Source organism: Oncorhynchus mykiss, chromosome 8 (assembly GCF_013265735.2).
Source record: "Oncorhynchus mykiss isolate Arlee chromosome 8, USDA_OmykA_1.1, whole genome shotgun sequence".
Taxonomy (NCBI): domain Eukaryota; kingdom Metazoa; phylum Chordata; class Actinopteri; order Salmoniformes; family Salmonidae; genus Oncorhynchus; species Oncorhynchus mykiss.
In genome coordinates, this window is record NC_048572.1 from 40,657,317 (window position 1) to 40,673,035 (window position 15,719).

Genomic DNA, 15,719 nt, shown 5'->3' on the forward strand with positions numbered 1-15,719 from the left:
AGAAAAATATGTAAACTTAGACATACAGTGGGGCAAAAAAAGTATTTACGTCAGCCACCAATTGTGCAAGTTCTCCCACTTAAAAAGATGAGAGGCCTGTAATTTTCATCATAGGTACACTTCAACTCTGACAGACAAAATTAGACAAAAAATCCAGAAAATCACATTGTAGGAATTTTAATTAATTTATTTGCAAATTATGGTGGAAAATAAGTATTTGGTCACCTACAAACAAGCAAGATTTCTGGCTCTCACAGACCTGTAACTTCTTCTTTAAGAGGCTCCTCTGTCCTCCACTCGTTACCTGTATTAATGGCACCTGTTTGAACTTGTTATCAGTATAAAAGACACCTGTCCACAACCTCAAACAGTCACACTCCATACGCCTCTATGGCCAAGACCAAAGAGCTGTCAAAGGACACCAGAAACAAAATTTTAGACCTGCACCAGGCTGGGAAGACTGAATCTGCAATAGGTAAGCAGCTTGGTTTGAATAAATCAACTGTGGGAGCAATTATTAGGAAATTGAAGACATACAAGACCACTTATAATCTCCCTCGATCTGGGGCTCCACGCAAGATCTCACCCCGTGGGGTCAAAATGATCACAAGAACGGTGAGCAAAAATCCCAGAACGACACGGGGGGACCTAGTGAATGAACTGCAGAGAGCTGGGACCAAAGTAACAAAGCCTACCATCAGTAACACACTACGCCGCCAGGGACTCAAATCCTGCAGTGCCAGACGTGTCCCCCTGCTTAAGCCAGTACATGTCCAGGCCCATCTGAAATTTGCTAGAGAGCATTTGGATGATCCAGAAGAAGATTGGGAGAATGTCATATGGTCAGATGAAACCAAAATAGAACCTTTTGGTAAAAACTCAACTCGTCGTGTTTGGAGGACAAAGAATGCTGAGTTGCATCCAAAGAACACCATACCTACTGTGAAGCATGGGGGTGGAAACATCATGCTTTGGGGCTGTTTTTCTGCAAAGGGACCAGGACGACTGATCCGTGTAAAGGAAAGAATGAATGGGGCCATGTATCGTGAGATTTTGAGTGAAAACCTCCTTCCATCAGCAAGGGCATTGAAGATGAAACGTGGCTGGGTCTTTCAGTATGACAATAATCCCAAACACACCGCCCAGGCAATGAATTAGTGGCTTCGTAAGAAGCATTTCAAGGTCCTGGAGTGGCCTAGCCAGTCTCCAGATCTCAACCCCATAGAAAATCTTTGGAGGGAGTTGAAAGTCCATGTTGCCCAGCAACAGCCCCAAAACATCACTGCTCTAGAGGAGATCTGCATGGAGGAATGGGCCAAAATACCAGCAACAATGTGTGAAAACCTTGTGAAGACTTACAGAAAAAATTGACCTCTGTTATTGCCAACAAAAGGTATATAACAAAGTATTGAGATAAACTTTAGTTATTGACTAAATACTTATTTTCCACCATAATTTGCAAATAAATTCATTAAAAATCCTACAATGTGATTTCTGGATTTTTTTTCTCATTTTGTCTGTCATAGTTGAAGTGTACCTATGATGAAAATCACAGCCCTCTCTTCTTTTTTAAGTGGGAGAACTTGCACAGTTGGTGGCTGACTATATACTTTTAGGCCCCACTGTATTTGGGCAAATATACCACTGACATGCATCATTTATTCACATGCACACAGAGTTATGAGTTATGCACACATATCTTATGTTAGGATTTGGCCCCCAGTGAATATGCATGATTAACATCCTGTACATTACTGAGAGGAAAAGAGAGGGTGGGGTGCTTTTCCAGGTAAAATATATATGTTTTCCTTCTGTCTAAAAAATATGGCCAATTTCCTCTTTCCAGAAAGGTTGGCCACACACTCGACTCAACATATTGCAATATCACAGGCAATCTGAAATGCATGAGCCAGGAGGTACTTGGTACAATAAATATTTCAAAAGTGTTAAAATATTTACAGACCTAGAATTCATTTTGCGGTAGTCAGACTGCAAAGTCAAACTAGGAGAATTCTGAAGGGATGCCAAACACAACACTAGTTTGTTTTGCTTTCTTCAACCGTTAAAATGGCTCCGTGTTAACTTTTTTCATGTGTGTGTTTTTCTACCAACACTGATCTATTTTTATTAACTTACATATTAGCATGAAAAGGAAATCAGCTGAATAGCACATAAGAAACTTCCGTATATTCAAATCACAGGATAAACTTAATTTCAGTCCTGTTTTCACAATATCTGCCCAGTTCGCAAAAAGTCTAAATTATTTGTGCATTTACGAAAGAGGTGCTTTTTGTACAGGACAACATAGATGCATTAGGGAAAGAATTGCAATCCAACACTGTCCAATTATCATTGTCTTATATTGAGAAGAATGTTATGTGACTAACATCTGTTTGTACTTTTGTTTGGGGTTCATTCATAGCAAACAGAACACTACCTGCAACGATGGACTCCAGCTCTTGCAACAGAGGGAAAATCTTAACATTCCACACCACTGATTCGTCCTCAGCCTCCTGGCTGGCTGGTCTGTCTCCGTTGCCTAACTCTGTTCCTAACTCTGACACAGAAACAAGGAGACGAAAAGGGAAGACAGAAAAACAGACAATTAATGCCTCAAAGCTCAACTTGGTGCAAGAGGGCTGAGTATAGTTCACAAGTTCAGCTTCTTAAAATAAATCGCTCTCCAGGAAGTTTAATGCCGGTAATGAAAGGTCACCGTTCGCATCTATAGTTCCTCTGATTTATGTGTGTACTTGCGTGCGTGTGAACATTTGCATATCTGTATGCCTGGCTGCCTGGTGCAGTGGTGGTTCAGGAAGTGGTGGCTACAGACCAACAGCCATTAGTTGCTGCTTACAGAAAGTGTGTGAGTGATGCCTTTCAGCAACAACACCATGCATGATCAAAGTGTGACACACTGTTAAGCTCTCACAGTTGAGAGGAAAGAAAGGTGGTTATGCTGGAGATGAGATTAACATTACATTCTTGGTTCTTTTCATTTAGCAGCTTAATATATCCTCAACCAGTATGTAGACATCAAACCAACTATGACTTTGATTTAAGCTCAAATAAAATAAAACATCCTTCAAAGTCAGGGTGACACACACATCTACAGCCAACCAACCTGGATGGTAGATTTAACAATAGGTTTAACAATTGGCCTGGTGTAGGCTACCTTCGCAGGCTCTGTTGGTTCGCTGCTGGACATATAAGCCCTTAGTTGATCCTAACGTACAGTTAGAACTGTATGGTTCAGTAAACTATTGAACTAAGCTAGTATTCACTTAGTGAATCAGGACTAACCTGTTCCGGCCCCAGCTCCTGCTCCTGTTCCTTTGCCTGGTCTAATAGATGAGTCAACACCACCATGGAACCTGAGTCCACTGCAATTTGACATAAACACACACAAGATGTCTTTACCAAAATGGTGGCTCAGAACCTATTAGGTCTTGGCTGATTAACTATTGTTAACTGAGATGTAAGACATTCTCAAAGATGGGTCACTCACAGTGCATAATACTGTAGTTTGGAAACAACTGGTTGTATTGCTAGATACATGGGGCGGTAGGTTAGAGCGTGGGACTAATAACCGGAAGGTTGCAAGTTCAAATCCCCGAGCTGTCGTTCTGCCCCTGAACAGGCAGTTAACCCACTGTTCCTAGGCCGTCATTGAAAATAAGAATTTGTTCTTAACTGACTTGCCTAGTTAAATAAAGGTCAAATAAAATATGTGACCAGTTCCTTCAGCCACCACTTGGTGTCCCCATTGCAACAAGAACTCAGACCACAGCTTTGTGGTTAAAGCCATTCATGTGACTTTACTCACCAGTCAGTTTCAGTTAGAGAACAGACAGTAACAACCATAACATGCTGTTTTAATCTGCACTGTTCCCGTTCACTGTCTGTTTGTTGTCATTGATGTTCAAATTGATCCTGACAATGCTATAATGTCCCTACTATAAGTAAAATTGGGCATGGAACTTAAAACTCCCTCAAGGGCTAAAGCATCTATTGGATGACTTACGGACAGTACTGAGGCTGGTTCACAGGGCATAGACTAGATCAGGAAACACAAGCCCCGAGAGCAGAGGTGAATGTTATTCTACATTTCAGAGAGAGAGAAAAAGAGGGAGATGCACAAATACACATGGAGAGAGAGACAGAGTGAGGGAGCAAGAGAGAGTGGGAGAGAGGGGTCATGGGGTCTGTGTGATAGGATTAGGGCCTGATAATAGGGCCTCTGTGTGTGATAGTGCATTCTCAGAGACATGATCTCATCTGTGTCTTGGGCCTGGGCAGGGTCTAGCCAATGGACAGCAGACAGTCAGTCAGTCCCAGCAGAGACACTGCTATGCTGCTGCCAGCCATGCCCAGATGGGCACCCAAATCTAATAGACATCCATTTGGAGCTATAAAGCCCAGGCTTATTGGAGAAAAAGAAGCAGCCAATGTCTAATCTCTCACTCTTCATCTCACTCACTTTTCTTTCCATTTCTTCAGCATGCACTACACACTCCAACTTTAAATCTTTCACTCTGTAGATCAATTTGTTATATCAATCTCCTTCGCTCTCACCCCTGGCTCAAACCCTCACTCTCCCTTTTCTTTCGCTTTCTATCCCCCTCTCTCTAAGATGGGTTGGTCTACGTTCTGAAAAGGATTCCTGGCTTGGATTTTTGGTTCTCAGTAAACCTGTGGAGATCTTGGTTTCTAAGTAAAAGTTTCAATGGTTGTTCGCCAGCAGCTATAGCTAATCGATGGAAAGGATGGATTTTAATGACAGGCCCGTTCTCACGCCTGGAGTTATGCCTACGTAACTGACATTCTCCTGATGAGGTCGGTAGAAAGAAACAGTGTTCTAGCCTCTACTGACTGTGGAGGTATAAGGCTGACCAGTCAGTGATGGTGATAACAGATAGATATACCTATTTTATTAGGAAGGGCTTTAGCTGAGAAGGTAGTTTGGGTCAGGAAACTAGGATCCCTTTAAACCAGGGATTCCCAAACTCGGTCCTGGTGCCTCCCATGGGTGCACGTTTTGGTTTTTGCCCTAGCACTACACAACTGATTCACAACTGATTCAAATCAACCCAATATCCAGCTAAGATTATTTGAATCAGCTGTCTAGTGCTTGGGCAAAAACCAAAATGTGCACCCATGGGAGGCCCCAAGTCAGAGTTTGGGAAATCCTGCTTAAAGACAGATACCTGACCTGAATAATGAGGTTGACTTATTAGGCCTAGATGGGGGTAGCTAAAAGGTTATATAATATTTTATAACACTTAGGAGAAATTCATGAAATACCTTGAATAAACATGAAGGCATTCTGAGAACCAAAATGAGTGAGAAAGCAGAGGATGTGGGGTGCGTAGTTAAAGTCCAGGCCAAGGGCCGGGGATGTGAAATGTAAGAATAGGAGGTATAATTCACCACTATGCAGTACTGGTGACATGGAATCCATTGTGTGCCAATAAATCTACACTTATTCGCTTACTTTCACCTAGGTCAAAAAAGAGGCAAGGTGAGGAATGGAGGGAGGGGAGAGAGAAAGGGGGAGAGAGAGAGAGGGAGGAGAGAGAAATGGGAGGAGTAAAACAGTAAGAAAAATTCAAGAAGAAAAATATGGAAAAAAGAGAGACGAGAATAGAGAGGATATGAGGAGAGAACAAGGAGTGAAATGTAGAGAAATGTACAGGCATACAGTACCTTACACTGTTGGTCCTGGGTGGGGCAGGTTTCGAGGGTCCTCCACTATCCTTGTCTCTCCTCTCTCGATCAGTAGGCTCAACATAAAGGGCTCTCCTGCCTCTTCCCTTAGCTGACAGCTCTCTCTGCTCTGGGCTGGAGACTGAATTTACACTCTCCCTTACTACAAACACAGTACAATTAAGAGCTATTATAGTTACTGGATACTAGTGTTAATTCTGAACACCCCTTAACGTTTTCATCTTCTTTTCAGATATTGTGTTTTGATTTGGTGAAAGATTAGAAAATTGATGTTTAGAAAATGTACAAATAACCCAATTTTACAGTCATTTTAGCTTTTCCCAAAAGCGTTATAATACAGTAAGTAAGGAATGACAGCAAGCAAATGTGCAAAAAAAGAAGACTAAACCCCAAGGCAACCAGCTACAGTGAATTATGCTTTCCACCTCAACCACCCCAGTGGTAATGTAAAGCAGGTATAATGTCCTCCTGTGAATAGCTCCATTCATTTCCCTTTGGGAGAAGCGCTGTTCCAGCCTTCTGCCTGTAAACATGGTTTAATAAAAAAAAAGACTAGCAGGCCACGCGCTGAGATATTTACTTACAATAATAGTGTTAATGGTTTGCTTATTGCAACCATCCCTCTATCTCCCCCTCGCTTTAAAAAACCCTAACATGCAACTCTCTCTATATACAGTTGAAGTGGGAAGTTTACATACGCTAAGGTTGGAGTCATTAAAAAATCATTTTTCAACCACTCCACAAATTTCTTGTCAACAAACTATAGTTTTGGCAAGTCAGTTAGGACATCTACTTTGTGCATGAAACAAGACATTTTTCCAACAATTGTTTACAGATAGATTATTTCACTGTATCACAATTCCGGTGGGTCAGAAGTTTACATACAGTAAGTTGACTGTGCCTTTAAACAGCTTGGAAAATTCCAGGAAATTATGTCATGGCTTTAGAAGCTTCTGATATGTTAATTGACATCATTTGAGTCAATTTGAGGTGTACCTGTGGATGTATTTCAAGGCCTACCTTCAAACTCAGTGCCTCTTTGTTTGACATCATGGGAAAATCAAAAGAAATCAGCCAAGAAATTTTAGAATTCCACAAGTTTGGGTCATCCTTGGGAGCAATTTCCAAACGCCTGAAGGTACCGCATCTGTACAAACAATAGTACGCAGGTATAAACACCATGGGACCACATAGCCGTCATGCCGCTCAGGAAGGGGACGCGTTCTGTCTCCTAGAGATGAACATACTTTGGTGCGAAAAGTACAAATCAATCCCAGAACAACAGCAAAGGACCTTGTGAAGATGCTGGAGGATTTGGGTACAAAAGCATCTATATCCACAGTCAAACGAGTCCTATATCGACATAACCTGAAAAGGCAGCTCAGCAAGGAAGAAGCCACTGCTCCAAATCCGCCATAAAAAAAGCCAGACTACAGATTGCAACTGCACATGGGGACAAAGATCATACTTTTTGGAGAAATAATTAAACAAACATAGAACTTTTTGGCCATAAAGACCATCGTTATGTTTGGAGGAAAAAGGGGGAGGCTTACAAGCCGAACAACAACATCCCAACCGTGAAGCATGGGGGTGGCAGCATCATGTTGTCGGGGTGCTTTGCTACAGGAGGGACTGGTGCACTTCACAAAATAGATGGCATCACGAGGAAGGAGAATTTGGTGGATATATTGAAGCAACATCTCAAGACATCAGTCAGGAAGTTAAAGCTTGGTCGCAAAATGAGTCTTCCAAATGGACAATGAGTTGTGGCAAAATGGCTTAAATACAGCAAAGTCAAGGTATTGGAGTGGCCATGACAAAGCCCTGACCTCAAGCCTACAGAACATTTGTGGGAAGAACTGAAAAATAATGTGAAAGGAAGGAGGTATACAAACACGACTCAGTTACACCAGCTCTGTCAGGAGGAATGTGCCAAAATTTACCCAATTTATTGTGGGAAGCTTGTGGAAGACTTCCCGAAACGTTTGGCAATGCTACCAAATACTAATTGAGTGTATGTATACTTCTGACCTGCTGGGAATGTGATGAAAGAAATAAAAGCTGAAATAAATCATTCTTTCCACTATTATTCTGACATTTCACATTCTTAATAAAGTAGTGATCCTAACTGACCTAAGACAGGGAATTTCTACTTGGATTAAATGTCAGGAATTGTAAAAAAAAAAAAAAACGGAGTTTAAACGTATTTGGCTATGGTGTAGGTAAACTTCCGACTTCAACTGTATGTGTGTGTGTTTATATCACCTCCAATCTCTCCATCGCTTTTGCAATTTTGTCTCTCCCTTCTTAGACTTCCTAATAAAATACAAAAAACTACATCTCAGCCCTCTTTTTCCTCGCTCTTCATCTCTTTCCTTTCTCTCCATCTCTCCTTACCTTCTGTTGGCCGTGCCACAGGTGGGAGTGCTGTCAGAGAGCCAGCTCTAAAAAGGCGTGCCCTCGCCCCCACCGCCCCCCTCTTCAGCTCCAGGGGGTCAGAGGGGGGTTTGGGGAGGGCCATGGGGCTGACGGGATCTGGGTCCTCATCCTGGGCCACTGGCAACCTGGGCTTCTGGTAGGCCATAAACATTACTTCATCATTAAAGGGACCAAACACTGAATTAGTGTGTGTTGTCTTCAGCTGATCAGAACGATACACTAAGGCTTTCCAAGACCCCCAAGTTCACAAGGATACACAAAGATGAATGTACTGTACAAGAGTGAGGATATGAAATGTACAGTGAGGAGAACCCACATGTTCCAGAGGTGACAGGCGAGTTCCAGAACCCGGTCTGGAGTCTGGCGCTTCAAAGTTCCGAGCGTAGAGGCTGAAAGAAGAAAAAAAGACCATGTTCATTCAGTACACTGTATGGATGTGACACTAGACTACTGCTAGGGGGGTTATAATATAGGGTGTTTAACCAGATCCTTAACCTGAATGTAGAGGGAGGTCGACTGTCTTGGGTTCGAGAGGTCTCTCCAAACAGCTGTCTGTGGTTGTCTCGAGGGGTAAAAGGTCGCTGGGTGCGCAGGGTCCTCAGAGAGTGCCTAGCCTCGGTGACGATCTCTGCGCTGGTCTTCCTCCGAGGGTCAGGGTTCAGGGTGAAAGGGCTGTGTTTCTCACGCTTCCTCTCCAAAGAAGACATTTTGTGATGGTTGTTGCCAGCAGGACCAGGGATGAGGTCAGGAGAATTACTTTATGAGAATGATTTCATCACTGAAGTGGGTTTTGCCTGGGTGTATTACTGAAGAGGAAGAGGCGGTGAAATGATGAGGAAACCTATTCATTATTCACAAAAGCTATTTACTATATATATATATATATATATATATATATATATATGATATAACCAGATTATATATATATATATATATATATATATATATATATATATATATATATGATATATATATATATACAGTGCCTTGCGAAAGTATTCGGCCCCCTTGAACTTTGCGACCTTTTGCCACATTTCAGGCTTCAAACATAAAGATATAAAACTGTATTTTTTTGTGAAGAATCAACAAGTGGGACACAATCATGAAATGGAACGACATTTATTGGATATTTCAAACTTTTTTAACAAATCAAAAACTGAAAAATTGGGCGTGCAAAATTATTCAGCCCCTTTACTTTCAGTGCAGCAAACTCTCTCCAGAAGTCCAGTGAGGATCTCTGAATGATCCAATGTTGACCTAAATGACTAATGATGATAAATACAATCCACCTGTGTGTAATCAAGTCTCCGTATAAATGCACCTGCACTGTGATAGTCTCAGAGGTCCGTTAAAAGCGCAGAGAGCATCATGAAGAACAAGGAACACACCAGGCAGGTCCGAGATACTGTTGTGAAGAAGTTTAAAGCCGGATTTGGATACAAAAAGATTTCCCAAGCTTTAAACATCCCAAGGAGCACTGTGCAAGCGATAATATTGAAATGGAAGGAGTATCAGACCACTCCAAATCTACCAAGACCTGGCCGTCCCTCTAAACTTTCAGCTCATACAAGGAGAAGACTGATCAGAGATGCAGCCAAGAGGCCCATGATCACTCTGGATGAACTGCAGAGATCTACAGCTGAGGTGGGAGACTCTGTCCATAGGACAACAATCAGTCGTATATTGCACAAATCTGGCCTTTATGGAAGAGTGGCAAGAAGAAAGCCATTTCTTAAAGATATCCATAAAAAGTGTCATTTAAAGTTTGCCACAAGCCACCTGGGAGACACACCAAACATGTGGAAGAAGGTGCTCTGGTCAGATGAAACCAAAATGGAACTTTTTGGCAACAATGCAAAAATGTTATGTTTGGCGTAAAAGCAACACAGCTGAACACACCATCCCCACTGTCAAACATGGTGGTGGCAGCATCATGGTTTGGGCCTGCTTTTCTTCAGCAGGGACAGGGAAGATGGTTAAAATTGATGGGAAGATGGATGGAGCCAAATACAGGACCATTCTGGAAGAAAACCTGATGGAGTCTGCAAAAGACCTGAGACTGGGACGGAGATTTGTCTTCCAACAAGACAATGATCCAAAACATAAAGCAAAATCTACAATGGAATGGTTCAAAAATAAACATATCCAGGTGTTAGAATGGCCAAGTCAAAGTCCAGACCTGAATCCAATCGAGAATCTGTGGAAAGAACTGAAAACTGCTGTTCACAAATGCTCTCCATCCAACCTCACTGAGCTTGAGCTGTTTTGCAAGGAGGAATGAGAACAAATTTCAGTCTCTCGATGTGCAAAACTGATAGAGACATACCCCAAGCGACTTACAGCTGTAATCGCAGCAAAAGGTGGCGCTACAAAGTATTTAACTTAAGGGGGCTGAATAATTTTGCACGCCCAATTTTTCAGTTTTTGATTTGTTAAAAAAGTTTGAAATATCCAATAAATGTCGTTCCACTTCATGATTGTGTCCCACTTGTTGTTGATTCTTCACAAAAAAATACAATTTTATATCTTTATGTTTGAAGCCTGAAATGTGGCAAAAGGTCGCAAAGTTCAAGGGGGCCGAATACTTTCGCAAGGCACTGTATATATATGATATATATATGATATGATATATGAGATATATATATGATATATGATATATATCTATAATATATATATATGGGTGAATAATAAACACAGTATGTTAAGCCATTGCAGAAACAGGCACCAAAAATGCATCTGAGTAAAGCAAGCAAAACGGCATAAAAAAACTGTACTGACATGAAGAGTTACAGTGGCTTGTTGTAAATGAGAAAGCCTGCGCGTCCTCGCTAAGTAACCATGGTAACCGAGAACAGCGGAGGTAGCAAGCGTTTGACTAGTGACAACAAACCGGAGTGGCTAAAAAGTAACAGAAATTGTGTACAGAAACGAACAAATGAAATGTTAATCTATGATACACTCTGAATTTTTCAACCGATAACACTACCAGGAATACTCACCGTGAATTGGTATCATAAACTAAATACCTCGGGAGAGGTGTCAAAAACCAAGCGTGCTAGCATGCTAGCCAGTTCAAATGCTTTGGATAACGTTAGCATCAGCTGGCAGATTTTGGAAATTAAAATAAGTTGAATTCTTATTACTAAAATAAACTTACCGTCTACTGGTGATCACCTTTAAAATGAATGTCCGATTTAGAGACGACACTTATAGCTACAGCCAAACAGGGAAATGCATTGCTTTTCAAGTTTGATGCAAGTGAGTTTGTAGAGGTTGCAGGCAAACGACTGCCTGACGTCGTCGAGTCTCGGGCACGAGCCTTACCGTCAGTTTGTGTCCAGCATTAGTCGAGGTGAGTCCCTCAACATCTCCACCGTTTTTTCGGTACAACATTTGCATTTTTCACTAAACTGACAAAAAAAAGCATGACATTTTAACAAGTCAGTTGCATCACACCATCACATAGGCTATCATGTCATACATCACTGAATAATCATTTTTACCTGTAACCAGGGATGATAACCAATTTTGTGTGTTGAATTGGTTTCTAGATTAGAGAACTTTTGCCGAAATGTCAGTTTTCCTCATCTGTCATTAAATGAAACGGTGCTCTGTATTTAAGCTATCTTTAAAATGGACATTGTGTTTGTCACATTGTTATCTTTTTTATATGTCCTTCCCATTGCTTTAAATGCTTTAAACCCAGATGTAAACTGTTTAAACCAATAGCCAACTACATTTTCCACATCCCACCGACATTACATTCTGGTTAGTATTCAGAATGAGGAATTGATTTATAACAATAACCATCCATTGAGTTGTTGTTAAGAGAATGAGCAGGCTTTCAACTGAACAGGCTGCCCTGATTCCTGATTAAACTGCCTTAATTTTGCTGGACCCCAGGAAGAGTAGGTGCTGCTTTGGCAGGGATCCATAAATTATACAAATACACCCTCTGGCTAAATAAAAAATCAGTATTAATGTGTCGGCCGCTATGAATCAACCATCTCCTCTTTCTCACTGGCACATTAAACTGACGCTTATGCGCATAATTAAGTATAGAAAACTGGTAAAGCTTGACTTAGAGTACAGATACAGTATTTAAAGACTTAGACTGTCTCAGTCTGCCACAGACATTTAAGTTTGGCCATTATGTAAACGTGTATTAACTCTTTTTGACATTTATACCTTTTATTTCCAGTCAAGGTTTATAGAAATACAAATAATAAAATAAGGCTGTAGAAATCCATTCAAATTGCTAAAAATATGTGGATAAAATCTGATTTAAAGGTGTTTCCATAGTCCATATAAAAATGTTGGTCACCATTACGGCATATGTTGCAGGTGATATTGTTGGATTCAATTCAATGAAAACAAATCTCGAAATGATCGTAATGGCTGATCTGGCAGGAGAACATTTGGACACAATTTTGTGGTGCGTGAAAATGTGATGTTAAAATAACAAAAGAGCGAACACAAAATGGCCACGGATTAGGTCGACTTTTTCATCCGGTGCTTTGCTTTCGAACGCTGCTCCTCTGCAAGATGTAAAGTATTTTCGTACAACATTCTTGTGGCATGAACAACCAATAGCCCTGACACTGGAGAAAAGACCTCCAGCTTTAGTTCATTCTGTCCACCCAATTTCACCGTTCAGTCTCTGTTCACTGCCACAGCTTCATTTAGGGCAAAGGAGGCATGAGTGCAAGTGAGGGATAGAGTTCTATCAATATTCATAAACAAACTTAGGGTAGAGGGATAGAAGAGTAAAACATGCATTGGTACGCTGCTTTCATTCATTCAACTCACGCTTCACCCTGGATCAGTTTAACCCCGAAGATGGGTCGATCACTTTGCAGCAATCAGGTCTGTCTAGATTTGCAACGTTCGTCCACTCGCAAACCTTTCCCCCCTGCTTTTTCCCAAAGTAGAAATGTACATCTGAGCAATTTTGTGTCTCTCTTGTTGGATTTAAATAGCCCTACATGCTTCATTCTCATGGATACAGTGAGCCTGATTGGATGAGAGTGCATGGTGGGTATGCCCAATCAGAGGGCATCACCATGGCGCTTCCCAGCCAATGGGAGGTGGAGGATGGTCTCTGTAATTTTATTGTCACTAAGGGAGGGGGAAACATACTAATAGGACAGTTGGCACTAACATGGTGAGCAGTGGAGGAGGCCGTTACAGTCAAAGTGTATATCACTGATATGGCCTGGGAGCAGTAGCAGTAATCATTAATAGAAAGAAGAGAACAGCTCGAAAAGTCAGTAAACACACACTCCCACCACAGACACATCACAGTTTTAACTTGTCCACGTCACAGTGATGAAGAAATGGCTTGATTTGCGAGTACTTTCGTCCTCCTTGAAGGTGGTGCATCTCCTTGGCAACCGGCTCAGGGCCAGGAGCTCAGTATAATAGAGGAAACACACAGCTGACATGGAGGTTAGATGAGAGGAGCTTCTCTCTCCTCAATCACTATTCAGTCCAGGACCCCAATGTAAGTTCTCGCTCTCTCGCGCTCTCCCATTACTCTCCTTCCTTTCCCTGTTCTGATATGTTTGTCTCTCCCCTAATTTTTCTTACCCCATCCCCATGCCTTCTTCTTTCTCACTCTCTCATTGTCTCGCTCTCTCTCACTCTAATGTACTCTCATAGCAAAACCTGTTTTACAGAATTGCCAAAATGGTACTGACAGTGCAACCTGCAGGCATCATGTGATGAATACAATAGAAAACTGCTGATATCTTGTCTGTCTGAACTATAGGGGCCTCCCCATCCCGCCGATGTGCAGCTACAGCAGTCTTTTTTTATCAATGGGTTTTTATTTGGCATTTTAAAGACCCCACCCCAACCTTCCATACTCCATTGGAGCCCCTCCCCAATACCAGACTTTAAATGAACAGGCATGACATAAAATTACAGTTTTGAAACACACAGATATTCGGAAAGTATTCACATTAGACTTATTCTAAAATGGATTCAATAAAACATTTCCTATCAATCTACACACAATACCCCATAATGACAAAATGAAAACCAAAGCATTCTTATAAAAAAATACCTTATTTACATAAGTATTCAAACCCTTTGCTATGACATTCGAAATTGAGCTCAGTTGTATCCTGTTTCCATTGATCATCCTTGAGATGTTTCTACAACTTGATTTGAGTCCACCTGTGGTAGATTCAACTGATTGGACATGATTTGGAAAGGCACACTCTTGTCTATATAAGGTCCCACAGTTGACAGTGCATGTCAGTACAAAAAAAACAAGCCATGAGGTCGAAATGAATTGTCCATAGAGGTCAGAGACATTGTGTTGAGGCACAGATCTGAAGAAGGGTACCAACAAATTTCTGCAGCATTGAAGGTCCCCAAGAACACAGTGGCCTCCATCATTCATAAATGGAGAACCTTTCAGAAGGACAACCATCTATGCAGCACTCCACAAATCAAGCCTTTATGGTAGAGTGGCCAGATGGAAGCCAATCCTCAGTAAAAGGCACTTGACAGCCCGCTTGCCAAAAAGCACCTAAAGGACACTCAGACCATGAGAAACAAGATTCTCTGGTCTGATGAAACCAAGTTTGAACTCTTTGGCCTGAATGCCAAGCAAAACCAGGCACCGCTCATCACCAGATCAATACCATCCCTACAGTGAAGCATGGTAGTGGCAGCATCATGCTGTGGGGATGTTTTTCAGTAGCAAGGATTGGGAAACGAGTAAGGATCGAGGGAAAGCTGAACGGAGCAAAATACAGAGAGATCCTGGTTGAAAAGCTCTTCAGGACTTCAGACTGGGGCGAAGGTTCACCTTCCAACAGGACAACGACCTTAAGCACACAGCCAAGACAACGCAGGAGTGGCTTTTGGGACAAGTCTCTGAATGTACTTGGAACTTGATCGAACATCTCTGGAGAGACCAGAAAATGCTGTGCAGCGACGTTCCCTATCCAACCTGACAGAGCTTGAGAGAATCTGCAGAGAAGAATGGGAGAAACTCCCCAAATATAGGTGTTCCAAGCTTGTAGCGTCATACCCAAGAAGTATCGAGGCTGTAATCGCTGCCAACGGTGCTTCAACAAAGTACTGAGTAAAGGGTCTGAATACTTATTTAAATGTGATATTTCCATTTTTATATATTTTTTATATTTGCCAAAATTTGTAAAAAATTGTTTTTTCTTTGTCATTATGGGATATTGTTTGTAGATTGAGGTAAAAATATATTTGATCAGTTTTAGAATAAGGATGAGTGTAACAAAATGTGGAAAAAGTCAAGGGGTTTGAATACTTTCCTAATGCATTGTAAACAAACAAAAATGGAAAGGAATTAAAAAATAGTGATACACATTCATATTTGGGTTACTTTATGGAGTTATGAAATTAGCTACAAAAGATAAGAAAGGTTGCCAGATATGATACCATTTTATTGCTGATCCTCTAACTGAAAAGCCCATGTTCTCTAGTTTGTGATGCTGGAAGACTTCCTTTATCCATAGCTAAAAGTAGGAGGAAATGTATCTTTCCACGTCTAGCAATAAGAGTAA

General features: G+C 41.3%; 1 protein-coding gene across 3 annotated transcripts in view; it reads right to left on the reverse strand.

Annotated features, from left to right (window-relative positions):
* Positions 1–12,185, reverse strand: part of armc2 (armadillo repeat containing 2) — a 31,231-nt gene extending 19,046 nt beyond the window's left edge. Inside the window, exons 1-7 of one of the 3 annotated variants that reach the window (XM_036985471.1) lie at positions 11,491–12,185; positions 8,662–8,972; positions 8,483–8,555; positions 8,125–8,299; positions 5,707–5,869; positions 3,304–3,383; positions 2,438–2,557 (exon numbers count right to left, since the gene is read on the reverse strand). In XM_036985471.1, coding sequence (XP_036841366.1) covers positions 2,438–2,557; positions 3,304–3,383; positions 5,707–5,869; positions 8,125–8,299; positions 8,483–8,555; positions 8,662–8,873 — 823 coding nt within the window. In that variant the 5' untranslated portion in view covers positions 8,874–8,972; positions 11,491–12,185. The other 2 variants (XM_036985472.1, XM_021612562.2) reach the window with 2 other exon arrangements.
* Between the last annotated feature and the right edge of the window lie 3,534 nt (positions 12,186–15,719).